Source organism: Hemiscyllium ocellatum, chromosome 4 (genome assembly GCF_020745735.1).
Source record: "Hemiscyllium ocellatum isolate sHemOce1 chromosome 4, sHemOce1.pat.X.cur, whole genome shotgun sequence".
NCBI classification, from domain to species: Eukaryota; Metazoa; Chordata; class Chondrichthyes; order Orectolobiformes; family Hemiscylliidae; genus Hemiscyllium; species Hemiscyllium ocellatum.
Window position 1 is genome coordinate 41,766,274 of NC_083404.1, and position 22,427 is coordinate 41,788,700.

The 22,427-nt window shown below is 39.7% G+C and overlaps 1 protein-coding gene across 7 annotated transcripts in view; it reads left to right on the forward strand.

Moving 5' to 3' along the window:
- The window catches only part of col14a1a (collagen, type XIV, alpha 1a), a 218,433-nt gene that overhangs the window by 171,140 nt on the left and 24,866 nt on the right, over positions 1 to 22,427 (forward strand). For 5 of the 7 annotated variants that reach the window (XM_060823020.1, XM_060823022.1, XM_060823025.1 and 2 more), the window contains 7 exons: positions 1,656 to 1,742; positions 7,057 to 7,110; positions 7,473 to 7,568; positions 8,398 to 8,451; positions 10,296 to 10,349; positions 12,771 to 12,824; positions 20,372 to 20,443. In XM_060823020.1, the coding sequence (XP_060679003.1) occupies positions 1,656 to 1,742; positions 7,057 to 7,110; positions 7,473 to 7,568; positions 8,398 to 8,451; positions 10,296 to 10,349; positions 12,771 to 12,824; positions 20,372 to 20,443 (471 nt within the window). Of the gene's footprint in view, positions 1 to 1,655; positions 1,743 to 7,056; positions 7,111 to 7,472; positions 7,569 to 8,397; positions 8,452 to 10,295; positions 10,350 to 12,770; positions 12,825 to 12,884; positions 12,939 to 20,371; positions 20,444 to 22,427 lie in introns of all 7 variants that reach the window. The other 2 variants (XM_060823021.1, XM_060823023.1) reach the window with 1 other exon arrangement.

Here is a 22,427-nt window from a genome sequence, read left to right on the forward strand (position 1 = left end):
AGACATGTCTCAACTAAACTACTTGGAGGAAAATATCCACATTGGCCTAGAATAATTGTGGGGGATGATTTGAGTGTTTATTTGAGCAATAGAAGGCCACTCAGCCCTTCAAGCCTGCTACGTCATTTAATAAGCTCATGGCTGATCTGCTTTTAAATGAAATTCTGCATTCCTTCTTTTCCCCACTAACCTTCCAACCCCTTGCCAATCAAGAACCTATCAATCTTTACCTTTACAAATATTTAAATATTTTGAATCCACTATCTTTTAAGGAAGGGAATTCCAAAAATTCTTAACCTTCTCAGAGAAAAATAATGTTTCCTTATTTCCGTTTTAAATGGATAACCCTTTATTTTTGGTTCTATTATCTTTCACAAGAGGAAATCTGCTTTCAACATTCACCTGGTCAAGTCCCCCTCAGGACCTTGTATGTTTCAACAGATAAATCTGATTGCAACCTGATGGAAGAGACCCTGTGGTTTTGGGTGGTTAGGAGTGTCGATATTGTGATACATAAAGCAATGGATTTAATAGCTCATTCACAGGCAGGAAAACAATTAGATGGATCAGTAAATTAGGATGCTGTGCCATTGTTGGCAAGTTTACCCACACCTGCCTTGCCACAACTTTATGGGTGGGAGGGATGGCAGAGGGTGTGTTGCCCACACCCCAATTGGGACCATTAAGTGGGCAGTGACTTCTGCCATTTAACCTTGCAAGCTGCTGGTTTGCGAAGTCCCTTTGGCAACTGAAGGTGCCTGTCCCTGCCCCACAACTTCGACTCCAAGTGTCCACTCTTCCTCCTCACCCCACTTCCTGGGCCCTGTCCTCTCCAACATGATTCCCCAAGGCACCCATTGCACCATGGTCTGACAATCAGCCCCAGGCAAGCTCTTCGACATAACTGAGTTTAGGAGCATGCACTTTCTTCCCTGCAGTACTGGCAGTGGCCACCAGTGTGTCGCACATCTATTGTCCTTTAATTGACAACCAGCTCTATGAAGCAGGAATAGGCAGGGTTCAAGTCCAACATGTTCCAGAGGTGTGTAATAACATCTGCGAACAGTTGATTAGAAAATAGTTTTTTACATCCTGGAGTGAGAGAGTCTTGCTTCTCTCATATTTGTTAAAGAGCAGTCACCCAGAATATTTAAATGGGGTTTCCAAGGTCATGAAGGTTTGCAAAAAAAGAGAAAGCTCAAATTCACTGGAAAGCCCTGGAACCTTTTCCAATGCTTTACCCCTCTCTGTAGTCATTTGCTCCACTTTGCATGTCCCAGGTCCATGTCAGCTCAACATATTGGATGCCCCAAAAATCACTTTATATGGAACACAAACGTTCCACAAAACGGTAAAGTTTTGTGGGAAGTTAGGGTGGTTGACTAAATGACTCGTGCCGCAAGTTTGTCATGCTTGTGTAAAACAACAAAAAAACTGAACTTGTGATTTTGTTTATGAAAGAAAATAACAATTATGAACTGTATCAGTTTGGCAGCAGACTCACCTCCAGAATATATGCTAACGTGGGTTAGTTCACCCTGGGTGTATAATTCAGGCTAAGGTATTACTGTTGTGTGGATCAGACTGAAAGGTAAAGAAGCTCTCTACATGCCTGTCCTTGTTCGTACGATTAACCACAATGTGATTTATTACAGAGGGATGAAGGCAATTGCCCAGCTCTTCCACATGCCTGCACTTGTTCTCAAGACAGCAAAGGACCTCCTGGACCCCTGGGACCTCCCGTAAGATGCGATACTTAATTTGCAAAGCTTTACCTCGATAAAATGCTGCACTCTTGAACTCAAAAGCAGATCTTATTTGTAAAATTGTGAGCCATCTCTTTCGTTTTACATTAGTCACAATGTTTCTGTAGCCTGTACTCAGTGCAGTTAATAATGTATATGGGATGGTGGGCCTTATTCATCAGGGTATGGAGTCGAAAATCAAGGAGGTTTCGCTAAGTTTTAGTAGGTCCCTGGTTAGACTTACCCTTGAGTATTGTGCCCAGTTCAGGGCACTGTATCTCAAGAAAGATATCAGGATCTTGGAGATGGCGTAGAGAAAATTTCTGGAATGGTAGTAGGGATGAGGGATTTCTGTTCTGAAGAGAGAATGGAGAAGCTAGGATTATATTCCTTGGAGCAGAAATGGTAAAAGGAGAAACGTGATAGAGATATCACTTGTGACACTGGGAATTGCAACTTTCTGATTCTGCACGGATGCAACATATGACTGGAGACACCTGCATCAGTGAGGTGGGATGTTTAAGCATCCAGATGGAAACATGTGATAAGGACCCTTGACCTCCAAATAAGTAATATTAAGAGGAATAGGTCTGTAAGTTGGGTCACTGAGCTTGAAGGTTAGTTTTCAAACTGAAAGCTACTAGGCGACATCAGGTAAATAATCAGGATAGATAGGATCTACATCGATGTGTTTATTGATGGAGTTCTGGTTAGAATGCCACGTCTCTAAGAATTCCTAGATGTGACTGTTGAACATACAGTTAGTGGAGAGCTTCAAACCAACATCTACAGAAAAACAACAAACACAGACCAAAAATATTTAACTTCAGAAGCAATCACCCCAACACCCACAAATGGAGCTGCATTAAGACATTATTTCAATGAGCTACATCACACTGCAGCACCCAAGAACTACAAAAGGCAGAAGAAAATTATCTATACAATGTTTTCAAGACATACGGGTACCCAATAAACACAATCCGTCGATTCCTCAGAAACAAGCCCAAACAAACAGACACAATGCAACCAAAAACTATAGTCACATTACCTTATATCAAAGACCTATCAGAAATGACTTCCAGACTACCCAGACCCCTTGGCACTAACCTACCAACACACTTAATCTGTGACTAATGAACCTAAAGGATCCATTAGAAACCACCAGCAGATACCATGGAAGAACTGTAAAAAAACACTACATCGGATAAGCTAGCAGGAAACTTGCCACCAGGATACAGGAACACCAACAGGCCACCAAAAGACATGACCCATTCTCACTAGTTTGCATGCATACAGATAAAGAAGGACACCACTTTGACTGGGATGACACACACATTTTAGGGAGATGAAACAAAGACATGCACGAGAATTCTTAGAGGCATGGCATTCTAACCAGAACTCCATCAATAAACGTATTGATTTAGATCCTATCTACCGTCCCTTGTAAAAAAGAGCCAGAGATGACATCGCCCGCTTTAAGAAACAAAGACCTACAATTGGAGAAGTGGGACATACCACCAGCACTTCACCAGAGCCTCTCACTGATGATGTTGCCTAGTATGGTGACAAACGTCTGAAAACAAACCTCTAAGCTCAGCGAGCTAACTTACAGACTTATCATCAACCTGAGTTACAAATCTTCTCAAAAATCATTAAGAGGAATAATCAATCTGATTAGCTTGTTGCACACTGAGTGGGTGATTGGGCTGCACAGGCTGGAGGGTGGGCTTTCAATGTGAATAGTCCACAGTATGGGAACAGGTGGTTGCATAGAGTGTCAGGGATGTCCTCGCTAATATCTTCCACTGACCCTGCTGTCTCCAGGTCTGGCCACAATCACAGCCTATACATGCTGCTGCTGTGAATGCGAGTAAAATAGCAGGAAGTTTTGTAACAATGAAAGCTGCTCAGACTGAGCCTTTATTCTCTAGTCAAAAATGCTGATTGAACATTTTAAGATAATTGAAGGATTTGATACACCAGATTTAGAAATGAGGTTTCAGCATGGGCAATGAAAAGATCATAGATTTAAGATGGCCCCAAAGAAACCATGGAGAATTCAGGAGTAATTTCTCTCCCTGGAGTGTAGTGACAATATAACACGGGAGAGACTCTGTAACACAAGAGAATTGTTTAGGGGAATAGCATAGACATATTTAATAGATACTTGTTAAAATGCACTTGAGAAATAATAGCAGGATACATTGATCAGATGAAGGGAGGAGTTTGTGTGGAATATGAACACAGTTATAGAATAGTTACGCTAAATTACTGTTCATGTGCTCTAAATTCTTAGTGATGTCTTTCTCATTTCTGAGTATCTTTACTACTTTATTATATTGTTTTAAACATTATATTGCAAGCACCCTCTTTTTTGAAGCATAAGGTTTGAAGTAGTTGGTGAGCAGTGTAAATGTACATATCCTGATACAGACTAGAAGTCAGTAGACAGTAAAAAACACGATAGGAATCTATAAAATTGTAGAAGAAGCTAATCATTCCCTGTTAGCAATTATTACACAATAATCCCATCAAGTACTTGGGGTAACGTTAGGAGAAACATGAGCAATGCTTCAGCAATTTATGTTTGACATCTGAATCTTTGTATCTTCACCTTTTTTATTCAAAATATTTTAACGTTTGATGATTTTTGTTTTACAACATCACATGGAAATTCAAGGAGTGTGACTTCTTATGCAGTCCAACCTGGAAGCTTGGGCAAATACCGAAAATGCTAAAGCAACTCAGAGGTCTGGCAGCATCTGAAGAAGGGTCATGCCAGATTTGAAACATTAACTCTGTCCCTTTCTCCTCAGATACCTGAGACCTACTAAGCTTCTTCAGCATTCTCTGTGCTTGTGTTAGTTTTCCATCATCCACAGTATTTTGCTTTGAGCTGGCTATTTAGAATAGTGGAATTGCAGAAGGACAGTATTGTGCTGAATGTTATATTTTTGACAGCCAGTTGGTGAAGGAGGAAACCAGTGATCTACCTAGGGTTGCTCCTAAGTGTACAACCCATCACCAGTATTGATAGATGTCTCTTCATATGTGATCAAGTCATTATCCATGAATACACCCATTATTGACTAATGTCCTTACCTGGTCTGGCCTACATGTGACTCCAGACCCACAGCAAGATGTTGACTCTTTACTGCCTTCTGGGTAATTAGGAATGGGCAATAAGTGCTGGCCAAGCCAGTAAGGCCCTCGTCCCATGAGTGAATAAAAAAAACTGCATATATTTAACCATAATTTATACACTTTACATTGCACTTATTTATCGTTCTGGAACCATCAAAATAACCTGTTTCATTCCCCAACTAATCACACAGGGTGTCAGTCAAGAATCATTTGGTAGCATTTTTGCCTCTGAGTCAGAAAGTTATGTTCAAGCTCAACTCTACAGACTTGAGCACACAATCTTGGCTAACATGTGCAGTGCAGTGATGAAGGAGTAATGCTAGATGAGATGTTAAACTGAGGGCCTCACTGGCTTGTGTGGATACACATGATTCCATGGCATCATTTCAAAACTCTAAAGTAAGGTCACTGGACCCAAAATATTAACTCTGCTTTCTCTCCAGATAAGCTGCCAGCCCTCCTGATGTTTTTCTAGCAATTTCTGTCTTTGATACGAACAAGGAGTTTTCTCTTCACTGCCCTGGCAATATCTGCCTTTGAAGTAGATTAACTCACCATTTGATACACTGCTGTCAATGGGAGTTAGCTGTGCACAAATTAGCTGTTGTGCTCCCTACATCAGATCAGTATAGCAAGTTCAGAGATTTTTACTTTGTTAGCTGTGATGACCATTGTGATGTCGTGAGGTTGTGAAAGGTGCCATTTAAATGTGAATTCTTCCTCAAAATGGATGGATAATCTGGGATACAACCCATCATGGACACTATGCTAATCTATGTCATGAATATCATGAGAGTGCACAATGAGCCTTTATATTCTGAAGTCTGGCTCTCCATGCTCCATCCATCCATCCATCCATCCATCTCTCTGAAGGTGGAAAGCTCCAACATAGGCCGTCCACCAAGTGTAACAGGAGAACTGCAAAGTCTGCCATGTTCCTCCAATTTGGCTCTGTCACTGTGAGTCAGAGCTTGAATCCCACTCACTACATTCCCACAAGAGGGCGAAGATGAGATTGATGATTCGCTATTGTGAGGAGGAATGTCCACATAAACTCTGCTCCCCCACCCCACGGTCATGACAGAAAACACATGGTGTCAGGTCACTGCTGTGTTGTTCCTTCTATCCGTTACACAATACAGTTCCATTATCCTTCAAGTTGTAAAAGATGATGGACATGGAGCAAAAAATCCATTTCAGGTGGGGGTGCCTTCATAAGGATGGCAGAAGAAGCCAATTCTTGAGAGCCAGGTTCTTCCAGAAGTACCACATGAGTCATTAACAGGTGTCATTGTGGGTTCTCCTTTTTGGTGAGGTGTTTGTAACCAACCCGTTGTGGTCTCTGGTCACCAGTAAAATACTGGATATGCACAGCAGACCTATTCATGAATAATTACATAGCTTGCATTGCAGACTATAAAAGTACGAACAAAGTGCTGGGGGCTCATTTCTAGAGAGAGAGAATTAAAAAAGCAGAGTGATTATGTTAAATTTATATAGAACCTTGGTTAGATCATCTGTGGAGTTACTGCAAACAATTCTAGCTGGCACATTATAAAAACAATATAAAGGCATTGGAGAGTGTGCAATGTGGATTTAATGTATGATACCAGAGCTAAAGGGTTAGTTATTACCTGTTAGGAAAGATCAGACAGGCTAGACCTGATTTGACAAGAGAAGTGAAGGCTGAGGAGTGACCAGTCTTTAAAATTAAGAAAGGGCTTGGTAGAGTACAAAATGTTTCCATTTGAGAGACTTGAACCAAGGGCCATTAGGATAGTCACGAATCAATCCATAAAGAACTCAGGAGAATCAAACTGAGAATGTGATCTACCACAGGCAGTGTTTGAGATGAATAGTGTAGATGCATTCAAGGGGAAGTTAAATAAATACTTAAGGGAGAAAGGAATAAAAGGGTATGCTTTAGTCTGAAATGAAGACTGCTGGGCAGATGCTACGTGGAGCTTTAGCAATAGCATAGACATGTCTGGCAGAAAGATCTGTTTATTTTCTGCCACTTGTGTAAATTGAAAATAAATATTGATGAGCTTGCTGTGTACTTCCAGCATTTTTTGTTATTCTTTCAGATGTGCAGCATTCACAGTTTCTTACAAAAACGTGTACGATATATGTTTGCTCAGATGTCAAGTTAATGTGTATTTTACAGGGTGGCCCCGGTTTGAGAGGCCCAAGAGGAGTGAAGGGAGAACCAGGTCAAAGGGTAAGAGGTCTCTTCCCAAATCTAACAGAAGTACATGAAATGAATGGAGTTCACATTTTTCCCTTTTGAAAAAATTCCCATGTCATCAAAAGAACAGCATGATTGTTCTCCTAAATGGCTCTACACTGTGGGGTAAATATTCTGGTCATGCCACTGACTCAGATGATGGTTTGATATTTGAGCAATCAATTTTGCAGCAAGTTGATTTAATAAGCACTGAATTCTGCATCCAATTGTCTTGCACATGTTCAGTGCCAAGAGTTTAGCATGACAATATGCGCACGAATGACAGCCTTATTCAATTACTTAACATCAATGGCTCATATACATGTATCTGTATGTCTCCTTCTACTTTGTGATAGGGACCTGAAGGTCTCCGTGGTGAGATTGGACCTACTGGCCTCCAGGGTCAACCTGGACCCCAAGGACCAAGTGGACTTTCCATTCAGGGACTGCCGGTGGGTTCATGGTGTTTCTCTATCCAGGAATGGATTGCATAGTAGCACTTGTGTGAAATCAGCTCGGTGTTCAACAAAGGCTTTTGAGACTTCTCTTGTTAGAACTGATTGGGTGTGAAGTTGATCTTTGGGCAGCAAAGCAGAATAGGCTCATGGCCAGTTGGTCTCATACTGAATCTGGCTGCTGGTGAAATGGGCTCATTGTGAGTTGGGTTTCATGGCAAATCGGGCTCATCATTTAAAGATCTTGCAGCCTTTTGCTGTTTTCACAAATCGAGCTTACATCTAATTGGACTTATAGTTATAATAAAATCTGAAAGTCCTGTAGAAAGTAAGCACTGCTAGCAGCATCTGTCAAGAAAGAAACAATTAATATTTGAGTCTGATATGACTCTTCAGTAGAACTTTGAATCCTAATCAATTGATTTTGTAATGAATTGGGATTGAAGCTAACCAAGTTCCAATGAATCAGAGCTGTGGCAAATCACAAGTCCACTTGATTTAATGCCTGATACTTTTAAACACAGCAAAGAATATTAGGGGTGGGGGAATGAGTGTAATTTGGGAACAGTCTGTTTGAGATGACCCTGACCCATACATCTAAGCAATTACACTCCAGTTTAATTGCTCTAACAGAGCAGCATGGTTCTCATTGTATTGTGTTGTGCAGAATTAAATTATACTATTATAATTGATATTAAAAATAGCTCTGTGTAAAAATGCAAAATGTCACTGGAAATAAGTCAGGAAGGAAATACCCACTTATACCATTAATGTCTAATAAAGCTGAAAGTTCGTATCTGAATGGTGTCTTTATTAATCCTGTTAGGGCAGCACTGGTGAAAAAGGTGAGAAAGGAGCTCTCGGTCCTGCCGGCCACCAGGTATGAGATTAAGTCATTGATCATGTCCTGTAGCTACTTGGTGTGATATTTATTAATATAAACTATTTGATTTGTAATACTTCATGAAGGTATTCCATTTATGTAACTTGCATCATGTTGAAACTTTCTTTCCACATGTTTGGAGAAGATTAATTCTGAACATTTCTGCGTGAATTTGTTTGAAAGGATAGACCAACTGTGTTTGTGTTTGCACATTGTCTTTTCAGAATCCTGTGGCTGCCAGCACCTGATTTGAATAGGAAATATTGCTGGTCTCATTTTACAGAAGCTGCTGTACTTGTTTCAACAAAAGATTCTTGCATTAACTGTAACAAAATTAAGAAAGGAGTAATTGACCAGCAAGTTGGTAAATGTGATGTAATCTGTTTGTAGTCAATTTTTCTGGAACAACTTGTCCTATCCTTCCTTGAACACAATGCTTTGTCCAGTGATGGAACTCCAATGTCATGCTAAAGTACATACCAAAACATGGCTCATGCAGCTAAATGTTATTTATGCATTCATGTCATATTAAAATAAGCAATATGCCAGCAAAGCAATATCTTATAGTGATCAGAGTTAGGAGGATGTGGCTTCAAGTCCTACACACCAGAGACATGACCACAAAATCCAGATGGCCTGCGTGAAAGTGCAGGACTGAGGGAGTACTGTCTTTTGCATGAGCTTATTAAACAAAGGACCTGCCTTTTCTCTCAAATAGGTAAATTAGATCTCAAGACATTAATATGAAGAAGAGCAGGGGTGATTTTTTTTTCTAGAGCCCTGGAAAAGAATTATACATCAATGAAAAGGTGATCTGGTCACTTATCTCTCCTGCTTCTGTGAACTTGCTGTGTGCAAATTGACTGTTGCATTTTCTATATTATGAGAGTGACTACTCCTCAGAAGTACTTAATTGACTGGAAAAAATATTTGTGATATTCAGAAGTAGTGGAAGATGCTATATAAATAGAAATCCCTCTTATTTTTGTAATGTTATAAGACTCTGTGCATATTCAATCCCAATTACTTTGGAGTTATAGGTAGAAACACATTGTGTTTTAAAAGTTATGATTGTGATTTTTATTTTTCTGATGGAACAGAGGAAGTAATGCAGCCATATGCATGGTGTCGATTTCAAAACCCAGTGTTAGCTCCAGGGTAAGGGAGAGAAATCATGGGCCTTGGTACTTCGTTTATTTCTGAGCCCCTTATTCTCTCTCTCTCCCCCAATTTCTGTTTAACCCTCCCCCTCACATGATTCAGATGTTCAGATTTGGGATCCATACTCACAGTGGCGTAGAATTGATTTGTTAAAGTTTAGCAAAACATTTTCACTTTTGTATTCTCTGGAACTTACTCAACCTTTCCTCATGGGTAATCCCTCTATACCTAGTATCAGCCTAATGAAATTTCCCTGGATAGCTTCCATCGTCAGTCTATCCTTGCTTGAATAAGAAGACCAAAATTGTTCAAAGCATTATCTGGCTGTGGTCTAACTAGTGCTTAGTGTATTTAGCAGGACTTCCCATTTTATATTCCATTCCTTTTGAAATAAAGGCCAACATTCCATTTGCCTTCCCTATTACCCACTGAATCTGGAAACTAGCTTTTCAATATTCATACATAACAGCTTCCAAATCCCATTGTTCTGAAGCTTTTGGCAGTCTGTCTCCATTTGAATTCAGCTTATCCATTCTTTCAGCCAGAGTGCATAACCACACACTGCTGCAGACTACATTCCATCTGCCATGTCCAGGAGCAGGACTCAATCCCATAACCTTCCAAGTTAGACATGAGCATTTGGCAACAGCATCTAATTCTTTGTCTTTTTCACATGCCAGGGGATGCCAGGAGGGCAAGGGAGACCAGGACGTGATGGTTCACCAGGTCAAAGGGTAAGACTAAGGAAGTAGATAATACATACCACTATTAATTACCAAGTCAACATTGTCATCCTTTTGAGGTTTGAATAATGAAATGGATACGTGATTGTGTTGCTGGTTGATCATTGAAGGAATGTCGTACAAGAACCCTTAACCCAGCAGAACTTTGGAAGCAGTAGAGGTGAATTTACAGCCTCTAACCTTGGGAGACAGTGCTAGACAATTTTAATTGAGAGCGAATGGGCAAGAAAGTCAGGTTTTGGGAGGTATCTGTCCCCAATTGTGCTGCCACAAAGTCGCATTTCACCCAGTACAGTTTTGAATTGAACTTGTTACCATTGGTTACCTTTCAGATTTTAAGGAGACCACAATTATATGTGTAATATTCAGATACAATATTAAACTATCAACCGATTTTGGGTAGCCATTCCGGTCAGGCAGGGTTTAGAACATGTTAATGACTCTTTACATATGTAGGTATCCCTGAGATATCATTACATAGCACCTTATCACAATTGTTTTAAGAAATAGAAAGAAACTATTGATAACTTTTAAAGGATTAAACTTAGTGGAATTTTTTTTCTCAACTGTGTACATACTTTTCACATGTTCTCGGGATGTGCATGGGGGTGTGCCAAAATCTGCAGCCTGCCCAAAGTATTTTACAAAAATTAAGGGTCAGTTGAGCTGGTTAAAGGCTCAGTTGACTGAAATACTACCTGTCTACTGCATAATATAGTTGGCATGGGCAGGCAAAAGTGGTCAATTTTTAAGCAAGATGGAAGAGGGTGTGCTATATTTGGAGGGTTCCCATTTCCCAATCATGCTAACTGCCTCAGAAGATAGTACCTCCCTTTCTTCGTATCTAAGTCATCTTCAAAGTCTAATACCCCTCCCTAAAGTGAGCAAATCCTCTATGGCTAATGCCGCCTAAATACATGGGTTTAGGGTTCCACTGAGCCCTCTTCATGGACCTGCCTGTATTTCCAGCGTCCTTACCGTGAGCTAGTGATTGACTGATTTCTCCAGAGGGAGAGGTAGAAATCTGATTCACTGGCACTTCCTCGCCTTCACAGCACATTATAGAATGCAGAGCAGGCTTCTTCCTGCTCCATGGGTTTGCTGTGGATTTTTCTTCCACTGTCTGGAGGCAGAGTCTGTCCCCACCCAGCAAGCCCCACCCATCCATCTCTAAAATTTTGGGTGCATTGTGTAGCATTCTGTTTTAAAAAATAACCCCCATTTGGAATTGTTGAGAAACCAATGGACTCATCAGGAGACCATTAACTTTGTTCCGATTTGATTGGTTTTCAAATCATAAATTCAACACAGTTCATATTTTGCAGAAATGTTACATGATACGGATCGTTGGGTCTAATGCTAAGATGTTTCTTTCACTCCAGCAGCTATCAGGTCTAGAGGAACAGATGATTAAGCTTTTCACTGACAGTAAGACAACCCAAATCCTTAAAGGGGTCTTGCAGCTGTTAAAACTCAGTCTTACCTCCATGGCTACCATTGTTGCCTCAGAGTCAGTAATGCCAAATTCCTGTTGTGGTTATGATCCATAGTTTGGGAACTTCTAAATTCTCACTTCTATGTTTCCAGTAGAATGTTTGTACTCAAATGCTGTTGCAGTCATCCAGGGGATCAGTTTGAAATCAATGCACCTTTAGAAGGGTATCTAATCTAATATTGCCGATATTATAATATCAGCAAAACTTAAAATCTGTTTGTACCCCTCCTACACCATCCCTCCGTGTATTCTGAACAACTTGCATTTATATCAACATAATAATATAGTCCAGAGAGCCTCACAGGCACGCAATCAAGCAAAATTTAAAATAGTGTCACTTTAGGACCGTTGACCAATAGTTTAGTCAAACATAAAGTTTATGAACAATGTCTTGAAGAAAGAAAGAGAGCTAAAAAGTTTAGAGAGGCGACTCCAGAATAGAGCCACAAATGGTGGAGTGATTAAAATCAGGGTTGCTGAACAGACTGGAATTGGAGTAACACAGAGATCTTGCAGGGTTGCTGGGCTGGTGGTGATTGAGATTGTGGGGGGGGGGGAGCGGACACTGCCTTTGCGTCCTGATCAAAACTTATCCTTTGACCAAAGTCACTGCAGAAAAAAAAGTTAATCGGGTCAGTACCCCACTGGCTTTTGTAGTATCTCGTTCTGCAGTAAATTTAGCTTCAGTCTTTCCTTCGTTTACAGCTGTGACTACATTTCAAAAAGCACATTAGGGTGTTCCGTGGTGCTGTATAAATGTGATTTGTCACTGGAAAATTCTTTTTACCTGGAACTTAAGTGAATGGGCTGTGACCAGGAACATGTACATGTGCAGAAATATGTATTTGTAAACAATAACAAAAAAATCTCTCTTGCTTGCATCAGTAAATAACTTATGAAATCAACTTTTGATCCAGGGTCCTGTTGGTAAAGATGGTCCTATAGGATTACCAGGACCAGCGGGGCCTGTGGTAAGTACATTTGCATGTGCAGTAGCAAGATGTTGGTGTTTAACAATGTCGATTTTTCAGGGTCGAAGAGGTGTGGACGGTCCGCTTGGACCACCTGGGTTTCCAGGTAGGAGGGTAAGTTATTTTTTGTGTATAGTGAAGGAATGTTGACAGAAAATCCCAGGAACCTAGTAAACCATTTTCATTCCACACATCAAATATCGTGCTTTCCAGCCTCATTGTGTATGGGCGTTATGTAATTCAGGCTGCGAATTCATAACTTTGCATGTCACTTAAGAATTAAGTTTTTAATTTAAATAGTCAAATACATTCTTTCACCCAGAAGCATAGCCTTCATTAAACGGAAGAAAGGCCCTTGTCGTTGTTTTTGCTAGAATGTTTTCTGCTTGTAACTGCAGTTTTTTGAGATTACACAGCCAGTGTTTTTTCTGTGGTAGACAGATACACAAGACGAACATGAATCCTAAACAAAGCTAGCTCAGGCTAACTGGTCTCCAAAACCATCCTCCTTTGTTGCTCACTTCCATTAATACTTATTCTTTCCACATTGACCCCTTTGGAGATTCACTTCATATGTTCACTTTACATCAATGTGATTTCCCTGTTCTTGAGCCTGTGCTATACTTATTCTCTCTTTATTTTTAAACATCAGTGATGTATTATCTATTGTCCAACCTTCCTGAGTTCCCCTCTGTTGGGAAGGAAATCTGCCAAGTTTACCTGAATTTGACTCCAGACATATAACAATGTCCTCTAGTTGCCCTCTCAAATGGCCTAGCATGCCATTCATTTGTACCTGTGCTAAATGGTTGCAGACGTTCAAGGAAGTAAACTCGTAGAATCTATCCAGTGCAGAAAGAGGCCATTCAGCCCACCAAGTCTGTACTAGCCCTCTGGAGAGTATCCTAGCCCCACCCTAGCCCCATAACCTCACATTTACCACAGCTAATTTACTTAGCTTACACATTTCCTGGTCACTTTGGACAATTTAGTATGGCCAATCCACATAACATGCACACCTTTGGAGTGTGGGATGAAGCTAAAACACCTGAAGGAAACCCACACCGACACGGGGAGAATGTGCAATCGCCACACAGATGGTCATCCAAGGCTGGAATCGAGCCCAGGTCCTTAGCACTGTAAGACAACAGCACTAACCACTGAGCTGCCGTGTTGGTGGCTCAACACCACCCTTTCAAAAGTAATTGGGGATGGGCAACAAATGCTAGCCTTAACAGTGATGTCCACATGCCCAGAAAAAAATAAAATTTAAAAATTACCAGTTACATCTAAAGTAAAAGTTGATTCTGAGAGGGTTTGTCAAGGTAGAAGATGACAGGCTGTTTCACCTGTCCAGAGATTCGAGAACCGGGGGTCACAGTTTCAAGGTTGCAGTCATTTAGAACTCTGATAAGGAAAATGATCTTTTTTCAGCCTCTTGTGTCTGCTTTATTGTTCAGAAAATCTCTGGAATTCTTTGCCCCTGAAAGCTATGAATTCCCAGTCTTTAAGTATATTCAAGACTGCTTTCAATAGATTTTTGTATCCAGGGGTAATCGTGGGATATTGGGATAGTATAAGAAGGCAATTTTGAGGCCAAAAATCAGCAAAGATTTTATTGAATGACAGAGTAGGTTCAGAGGATGTGTGGCCAGCACCTGTTCTTATTTGGTTATTTACATCATCCCTCTATTTTTAATATGTGACTTTACACTCTCAGTACAGAGGGTGTGCTAAAAGATTTTACATGTCAGCAAGATGTGTTTCAAACCATGGCACTGCATTTGTGGTGACATTAAGTTGATACCAACGATCTTTGAACATAACCCTTTAGTTGGGTAGTACGATTTCTGTGCCAACATCAGATTACAGTCATGAAGTAGATTAATGTATATTAGTACACAAAACTACAACATTTACATCAACACTTTTTTTGCTGATGTTATACAAATTGGTTTCAGGGATGCTTTACATAAAAATAGGGGCTGGACTGGGATATTTATTCTCCTGATCCTGCTCCATTATTCAGCAAGATCATGGCTGATCTTTGACCTCCACTCCCACAGTCTTAATATTCATTAGTTCCCTTTGTACCAACCTCGATCTTGAATGTACTCAATGACTGAGCATCCACAACTCCTGGTTGGGGCAGGGTACAGAATTTCAAAGATCTACAACCCTTGAAATAAAGAAATTTCTCTTCATCTCAGTGCTAAATAGTTGACGCTGTAACCCAATGTTGTAGATTTCTCAGTTGGGAGTGGAACCATGTTTTCAGTATTTAACCTGTCAGGACCCCAAATAGTTTATGTTAACTAGATATCATCTTATTCCTCTAAACCACAGGAAACATAGAGTAATACGGCATGGCATGGGTCTAGTCTATTTAATTTCTCTTCATAAGACAAGTATCTCATCTCAGGAACTAACCTAGTGAGACTTGAACTTGTAGAGCTAATAAGCCCCTTCATAGATAAGGAGACCAAAACTACACAAAATATTTCAGTATGACCTCATTGATGCCCTTCATCATTCTTATCTCATTTGCCTTTACCTCTCCAAAGACCTTTAGAAAATTGAAATTAATAGCCAGCCCCATTTCCCCTCCCCACCCAAAATTCTGAGATGTGACTTTAGCAACTTGCCAATTTTTTTCCAGTAAAATGTCATTTGAGTATTTATCAGAATGCTCCACTCTGTAGCACCTGCCACAGGCAATCATTGACTTTCAATCACACTGTACTTATTTTTAAAAGATGCATTTTCTGTAAGTGGACCTAGGTCCCTGTTTATCAATGTAAATTTAAAAGTAGCAACTCCAAGTGCAAATAGGCTTGATTAACATGATTGGTTGAAAACTGTCCTTTTGGATAAAAATTGGACTCACTGCACAGATTAGCAATTCACTGAATTGTTACACAAAGACTTGATGGAACAAGTGAAGAAAATTATTTAGAAATTATATTGAAAAAATAATTTTAATCATTTTGTAACATTTTATCAATCAGTTGACTATGTGATGAGTGGTTGTTAAAAGTAGATAGCATCTTACTTTATGAAATAATATGTATTCCAGTTATGGACCCTGAACCCCCTGTCACTTGCTCTAATGCCAGGATGTTTAGTGTTATTTGTCAGCATTAAACCTGCTTGCTGCTGCTGCCAATGATTGCATGAACTCACATTTCACCAAATGCTTCTAACAATATTATTTCACTGAGAGCTAAATACTGATCATCTTAGTGCCTTACATACCTGAATTCTTCCTTTCCCAGGTGCTAGCCAAGGGAAATAAAATTGGGGGTTGTGATACCTTACTGAAAACTGGTTCCACATTAGACGATCTCACACAATGTCTCAATAAATCTAGGTTCTTTGCAGATTTCATCTATCATTTGCTATATAATAGCAGCATAATATCACTGTACTCCAGGCCCTTCCTAAAGCTCTTGGATTTAAGAAATTATCCTTTGGAGAGTGCAGCTGAGGTTTGGTCTCCCCTGTTTCACAGCTGCAGTGTAGTATAGATTTCCTTACTCAGTGTTAGGGTTCTGATGAATGCTAAATGCCATGTCATGGCTTAAATAAGGAACAGAAGTAAAGAGTTCCCCAAAGAAAAGATGGGGAAGGATCAGTCAACATAGGAAATGGTTTAATGTGCTTGTTCAACCTGGCGGCGGCTATATGTAAGTACGTGAATGAGCTGATTTCATCTTTTCCTCGCAATTTTATTATTGTGTAATGACAAAGTATGGAGGACCTCTGAAAGAACTCATCTGGGCTTGGCACAATCATCTCTTAATCATAGCAAACAGTCCAAACTGCACATTCTGCAGATCTCTTGGGCCTTGTTATGCTTAGCTACCATTAAAATGTTCTATCTTGGATACTTGATAAATGAAAAGAAAGCAGAAGGGGATATTTTGAGTACTATGCCAATTCTAAAGTGTATATGGCATATTCCTGGTGCCTGTCAGGTGATTTACGATCTTACTTTTTTGTTTTGCTTTGTCTTAACATTGCTTAATCTGATTTTGTATTTATTTAAAACTAACTTTACAAATTCGTAGAATGAACCTGTTCAGAAGCAATTCATTCGGTACATTATCCCTCAGCTGCCTCTTTGAAAGAGCTTTCCGAATGTTTTACACCTCTGTGTTGTCTGCCCTAATCTTGCAAGTGTCTCCAAATCCAAAATCTATCTTAAGAGTTACTATTAAATTCAGGCAGTGAAAGGTTATTCGCATTATAGTTGGGGCTTTTATATAGTAAAATATTTGAGAGTGAAGGAATCTTTGGGATGGAGAAGGTTGTTTTTCAGCCCATTGAGTCCACCTTGACTCTCTCAAATTCAATCCACTCAGCCCCATTTCCCCCATACTATCCCCATTGCTCTGTACGTTTATTTTCATCAAGTGCCCATCCAATTTCTTTGGTATAGAGTAGTATTCCACGTATTGAGAATATTTGAAAAATGTATCCTCAGTTATTTCCTGAAAAGTCACTTGGAGCTCATTGTACTGTAAACACTTTACAATCGTTCAGGAAAATCTTGACTGAGCTTTAAATCCAAAATAAAAACCTACCTCTACCCTTTAAAGCATTTACTGACCTGTATATTTGCAGCATTTATTTAGCTCTTTTTAAAAAAGTTGTAATTACTAATATTGTAGGTTTATCTTATCCTTTATTTAAAAATGCTGGCATCACTTAAAAGGGCTATTGCATTGCAAACTTTTAGTCAACACTTTGGAATCCTATTAAATCACCTGTGCCAGCCAGGTCAAGTTGCAGTTAATAATATGGATTAGTTTTAAGTTCCAATGGCTGAGGACAATTGCCTCTGAAGGCTTAATTAGCCAACTTGATGCAGTCAAATCATAATCTGTTCTCTCAGTATACGTTTTCACACAATCGTTGGAATTATTTACAATATCAGTCAATCTGCCAGTGAAAGATGCTTCATCTTCATTTTCATCTGCTTTCTTACGAAGTAGCTAATTCAAAATGGAAATATTTACTCAGGTGATGTCTTTTCCAAATGGAAGTCCCAATACTTTTTATTCTATTGAATCATGGCTTCATGAAAGTAGACAATATTCAAATTGAATTTTGTCTGGAGTGTGAGTTAATATAACTTTAATAAAGCACTGATTCCAAATATTGTAATCAATATAAAAACAATTCTTGCTCGTTTTTAATTGGAAGTAGACAAGCAAGAGGCTGGAAGAACACAGCAAGCCAGGCAGCATCAGGAGGTGGAGAAATCCACATTTTTAGGTCAAAATGTCAACTTGGCTTGCTGTGTTATTCCAGCCACCTGCTTGTCTACCATGAATTTCATTATCTGCAGATTTTTTATGTCTCTGACCATGTTTTTAATTGGAAGCAGAGGCTTCAATTACTGATTTATTGATAGACTTTTTAAGTTAATGATGTGAAGGCATTGCAGAAAAACAATGAGGGAAATGGTTCCAGAGATGGGGGGACAATGGTGCTGTGGATGGAGAAGCTGGGGATGTTCTCATTTAAGAAGAGAAGGTTGACTGGAGATTCGATAGAGCTGCTGAAAATTATGAGGGGCCTGAATGGAAGAGACCGGGGTAAATAATTGTTCTCCTTGTGGAAGGGTGAGAGCTAGAGGATACCAATTTATGGTAACTATCAAAAGAGCCAGAGGTAAAATTAGGAAAACAAGTGGTTAGTGAAATAACTGTACAAAGGCCTGTATCCCACCATCAAGTCACCTTTTATTTATGCGTGCATAGTACATGACACTGACACAGCTAGCACAGAGCTGACTTCTAGAGTGAGCAGAATCTCTGACACTCCTGTTTATATCTCTCAGCCAGGTCTCCCCGATTGCACCAGGGTAAAAGTCCCAATCTGGGAACTCCTATTCTAAGAGGTCTGCCTGGCTGACCTCATTCCAGTCACTACAGTTAGGATGTGGAATGCATTGCTTGATGGTATGGTGATGGCAGATTCAATATTAAGACAAGATGAATTACTCCCATAGAGATCAGGCAGGGGCAGAATGGACTGAATGGCCTTCTTTTGTGTTGTGACCATTGTATATTCGAACTAAAGCAAAACAAAACTTCCTAACTCTAGGAAACTCAGTGATTTTAGCTTAAATCAACATACATAAAGTTATTTGTAGTTTGGTGCTAAGTGTTTGCTTTCCAGTCTTCGTACAGGTCCAGAATTTTGACATTTTGACGAATTAAGTATTAAAACTGCATTGGTTGCTTGATTCCAGAGCATTTAAATGAGATCCTCCATGCTTAGTAACTTTATTTGCATGTTTTCATTTGATTATTTAACATGTGCATTATGTTTAACATCAGCTTTTAAATAGTTCATGTCTCTCTGTTATTTGCTTACACTGACTGAGATCAGTGATCTCTTGCTTTGCAATTTGAAACTATTTTTTTCAGCAATAGAAATCAAACAAGAGAGACAAGTTGCCAAAGCTCATCATCTTGGATTCATCAGGACAAATACAAGAATGCCAAATTTTAACAGTAACAACAGTTTATACCATGAGTAAAAGTGCTGATTGGTTGCTTGGCAAGTTGGCTCTGATTAGCCAGGCGCTCTCATGGCTCTCTGTTGCATTCTCCATGGCAATGTCTCAGCCAATCGGCATCCCTTTCTCCTGTTGTATAAATCAATGTGGTTGTTTGTTCGAAATTTGGCATCCTTGCATTTTTCCTCATGAATGCAGGATGAAAAGCCTCAGCAACATGTCTCTCTTTAAATTTTCTCTACCCACCCTATCTGTTTTGCTAAAAATGACCAAGTCATGAGCTATCAGTTATGAACAGCTGTTAAAAACACTAAATATTTGTCTCTTCATTTCCTCGACAACTGTCTCATTTATTCGGTATTCTGTCATCATGATCAAATATGTCGGGTTTTAAAAGCTCCAAAGATTGTGAAATGTAATTATTGTTTGAGGAGTCATCTGGAAATTCCATTACCATCATCCTTATCAAAATGATTTATCTTGGTGTACTTGTTGGAGTAGGCAACAAACATCAGTTAAATTACCGATTATTAAAATATGTGTTGGCTTTAGATCAGTGTAGTCTGCTCTATTTATCTAATAACACCCACTTCACAGCTACCCAATGTGTCTACTTAAAAGGTCATACACAGCCTCCTCACTTTGCAACTAGAAATTATATTATAAGAATGTATTCCTGACTTAAAAACAAACAATAATTTGAACTTAAAAGCATAATACTTCTGACTTAATATTGCTGTTTTGCGGAATTAAATACATATTTTCATGTAATTTTACACTTTGTAAAGAGCATCATATCATTTAAACACAAAATAATAATTAGATATAAGTGAAATTGTTGATAAGAGTTCATTATGAAAGCCCAGGCTCCCCATACCATTATTACTTTTACATGGTTATATCCTCATTCCCTTTTTCCTGTATTTGCATTCACTGAACCTTCCTGAGTCAAGATGTTTAAATGTCTTACACATCTGTGTTGGGAGTTTAACTTGTCATTTGAATGGTTTCACAGGGAACTCCAGGTGTCCCAGGCTCTCCCGGAGCTACAGGCAGCACTGGAGCCCAGGGCAGCATCGGATCTCCTGTAAGTCAAGCACTATCAGACTGTACCTTGTGAAATGACAAAGAATTGTTTTTGTTGCAACTAGACTGAGAAAGAGCCCAACAGTGATTAGATAATTGACGACTAAAGCATTCTTTCTCCACCTTTAACTGGAAATATGATTCTAATTTCAGACCACAGTTTGAATATTGAGCATGGCAAAATGTTTGTAATTGTTGAGTATTGATTGTAGTAGTGGAGCCACAAATATTCTGTTTGACTTTATTTTTGGAAATAAAAATCAATTCTATGCCGCCTTTATAAAATTTATAGAAGCACGAATTCAATGTTGTCATCAGATTATTTGCAGTACTGATCAGCTCCTTTCAATACAACACATGCCACTCAGGGGTGCCCCATTGCACTTAGAATTCAATATATTCATAATATTTCGACCCTAATCAGATTAAAAGTAATCCACTACCCTTTACATGTCTGCTGCACTGGAGATTTCTGGATTGCAGTCCCCTGTTTTAAACCTGTTCAGGAATCCATGAATCCGCAGTGAAGAAGATGTTTGTAGAAATTATTCCCTCTTTTACAATGCTGAATATTGTATTCTGCAGTTTCCATGTCCAGCAGACATTAACGGTTATTGTGAAAGGGTAGCTTCATAAGGTAATTGATGTGGTAGGATGTAGCTGGTGTGAGGGTGCTAGGTAAGTGGATGAGTGTTTAGGGTAGGCCATGGTGGGGGTTAGAGTTGAGTCATGTCATGTTGGAATAGGAGAAGGTGAAGAGTCACCTGGCAAGGGGTATGTTTGGGTTGGGGGAGGGTAGGTGATGAGGTAAATTGGTTGGCTATAAGGTTGAAACAAGAGTACTGAGTTGAGGGATTCAATTTAAAGCTGCCCCTGAGTTGGAGTAGGTTTTTTAATCCTCTGTTTTTTGCCAAGATAACCTGGAAGGGTAAGAGAGTTGTTGGACTTTAGTGAATGGAGGGTTCCCAATGCAAGGGAGTTGCCCAGCAGAATTTTCAATTTCCACAGAGTCAGCAGCATCAGGGATTCCACATAGACTCAACGCAGGCCCTCAGTCACCATCTGGCCATCGGAATTTGTGGGCCATTTATTTAATGTCAAACAAACAGCCCAAGGAGTTTTGAATGGGTTTCAGTCCCTGGTCCTTTCCCCATTGTATCTGTGTGGCAGGTGCCCCCAGTCTCTATTGCACCCTCAGATAATAGTCCTGGAAATGGAATTATGCCAGTGTGAAACATGTCATCATGGACAGATCTTTGCACTGTAAGACCAGAAAGTCAAAACAAAACTTTGTAGTTTAGTACAAGGAGGTACTTTTAGGTTCTGTTCCTTTTAACAAGTTATCCAGATTTAGACACATTTAATTTAATGTGGATATAATGTTTAAAAAAATCTTTGGCTGATGGAAATCACAATTAAGATAGGTCTGATCTGATTGGGCTGATAATACTGCTGGGTGGAAAAAGGCTGAAGCATTCATCACATGACCTCCAGTTTACAACTTGCCCACCCAGCACTGTCACCATTGGTCACCTGATAAGCACGTTTGCCCAAAATGTCGACTGTCCTGCTCCTCAGATGCTGCCTGACCTGTTGCGCTTTTCCAGCAACACGCTCTCGACTCTAATCTCCAGCATCTGCAGTCCTCACTTTCACCTAACTTACCCAACCTCACAGAGTGTCACTTCCCCTCAGCCACTTGGAGAGCACAGAGCCTCTTCATTATCCAATTGGATGGTGCTTGACTCGCAATCTGAACTGTTCTTAATCCTCCATCACAAACATATCTAGAACCGATTAGATGAAAGCATTTGAAGGAAACTGGATTTAAAAATTCGATGTTTGCTTGTTTATTGACCTGAGTTGCTCGCAACAGCATCCAGGAGATTAACTTTCAATCCCTGGGATCTCCAGGACAACACTGGAGACTTTGCAACCCCTAATTCTGAGGTTGGAACACTTAATGAGCTGCATCAAAGGAATGT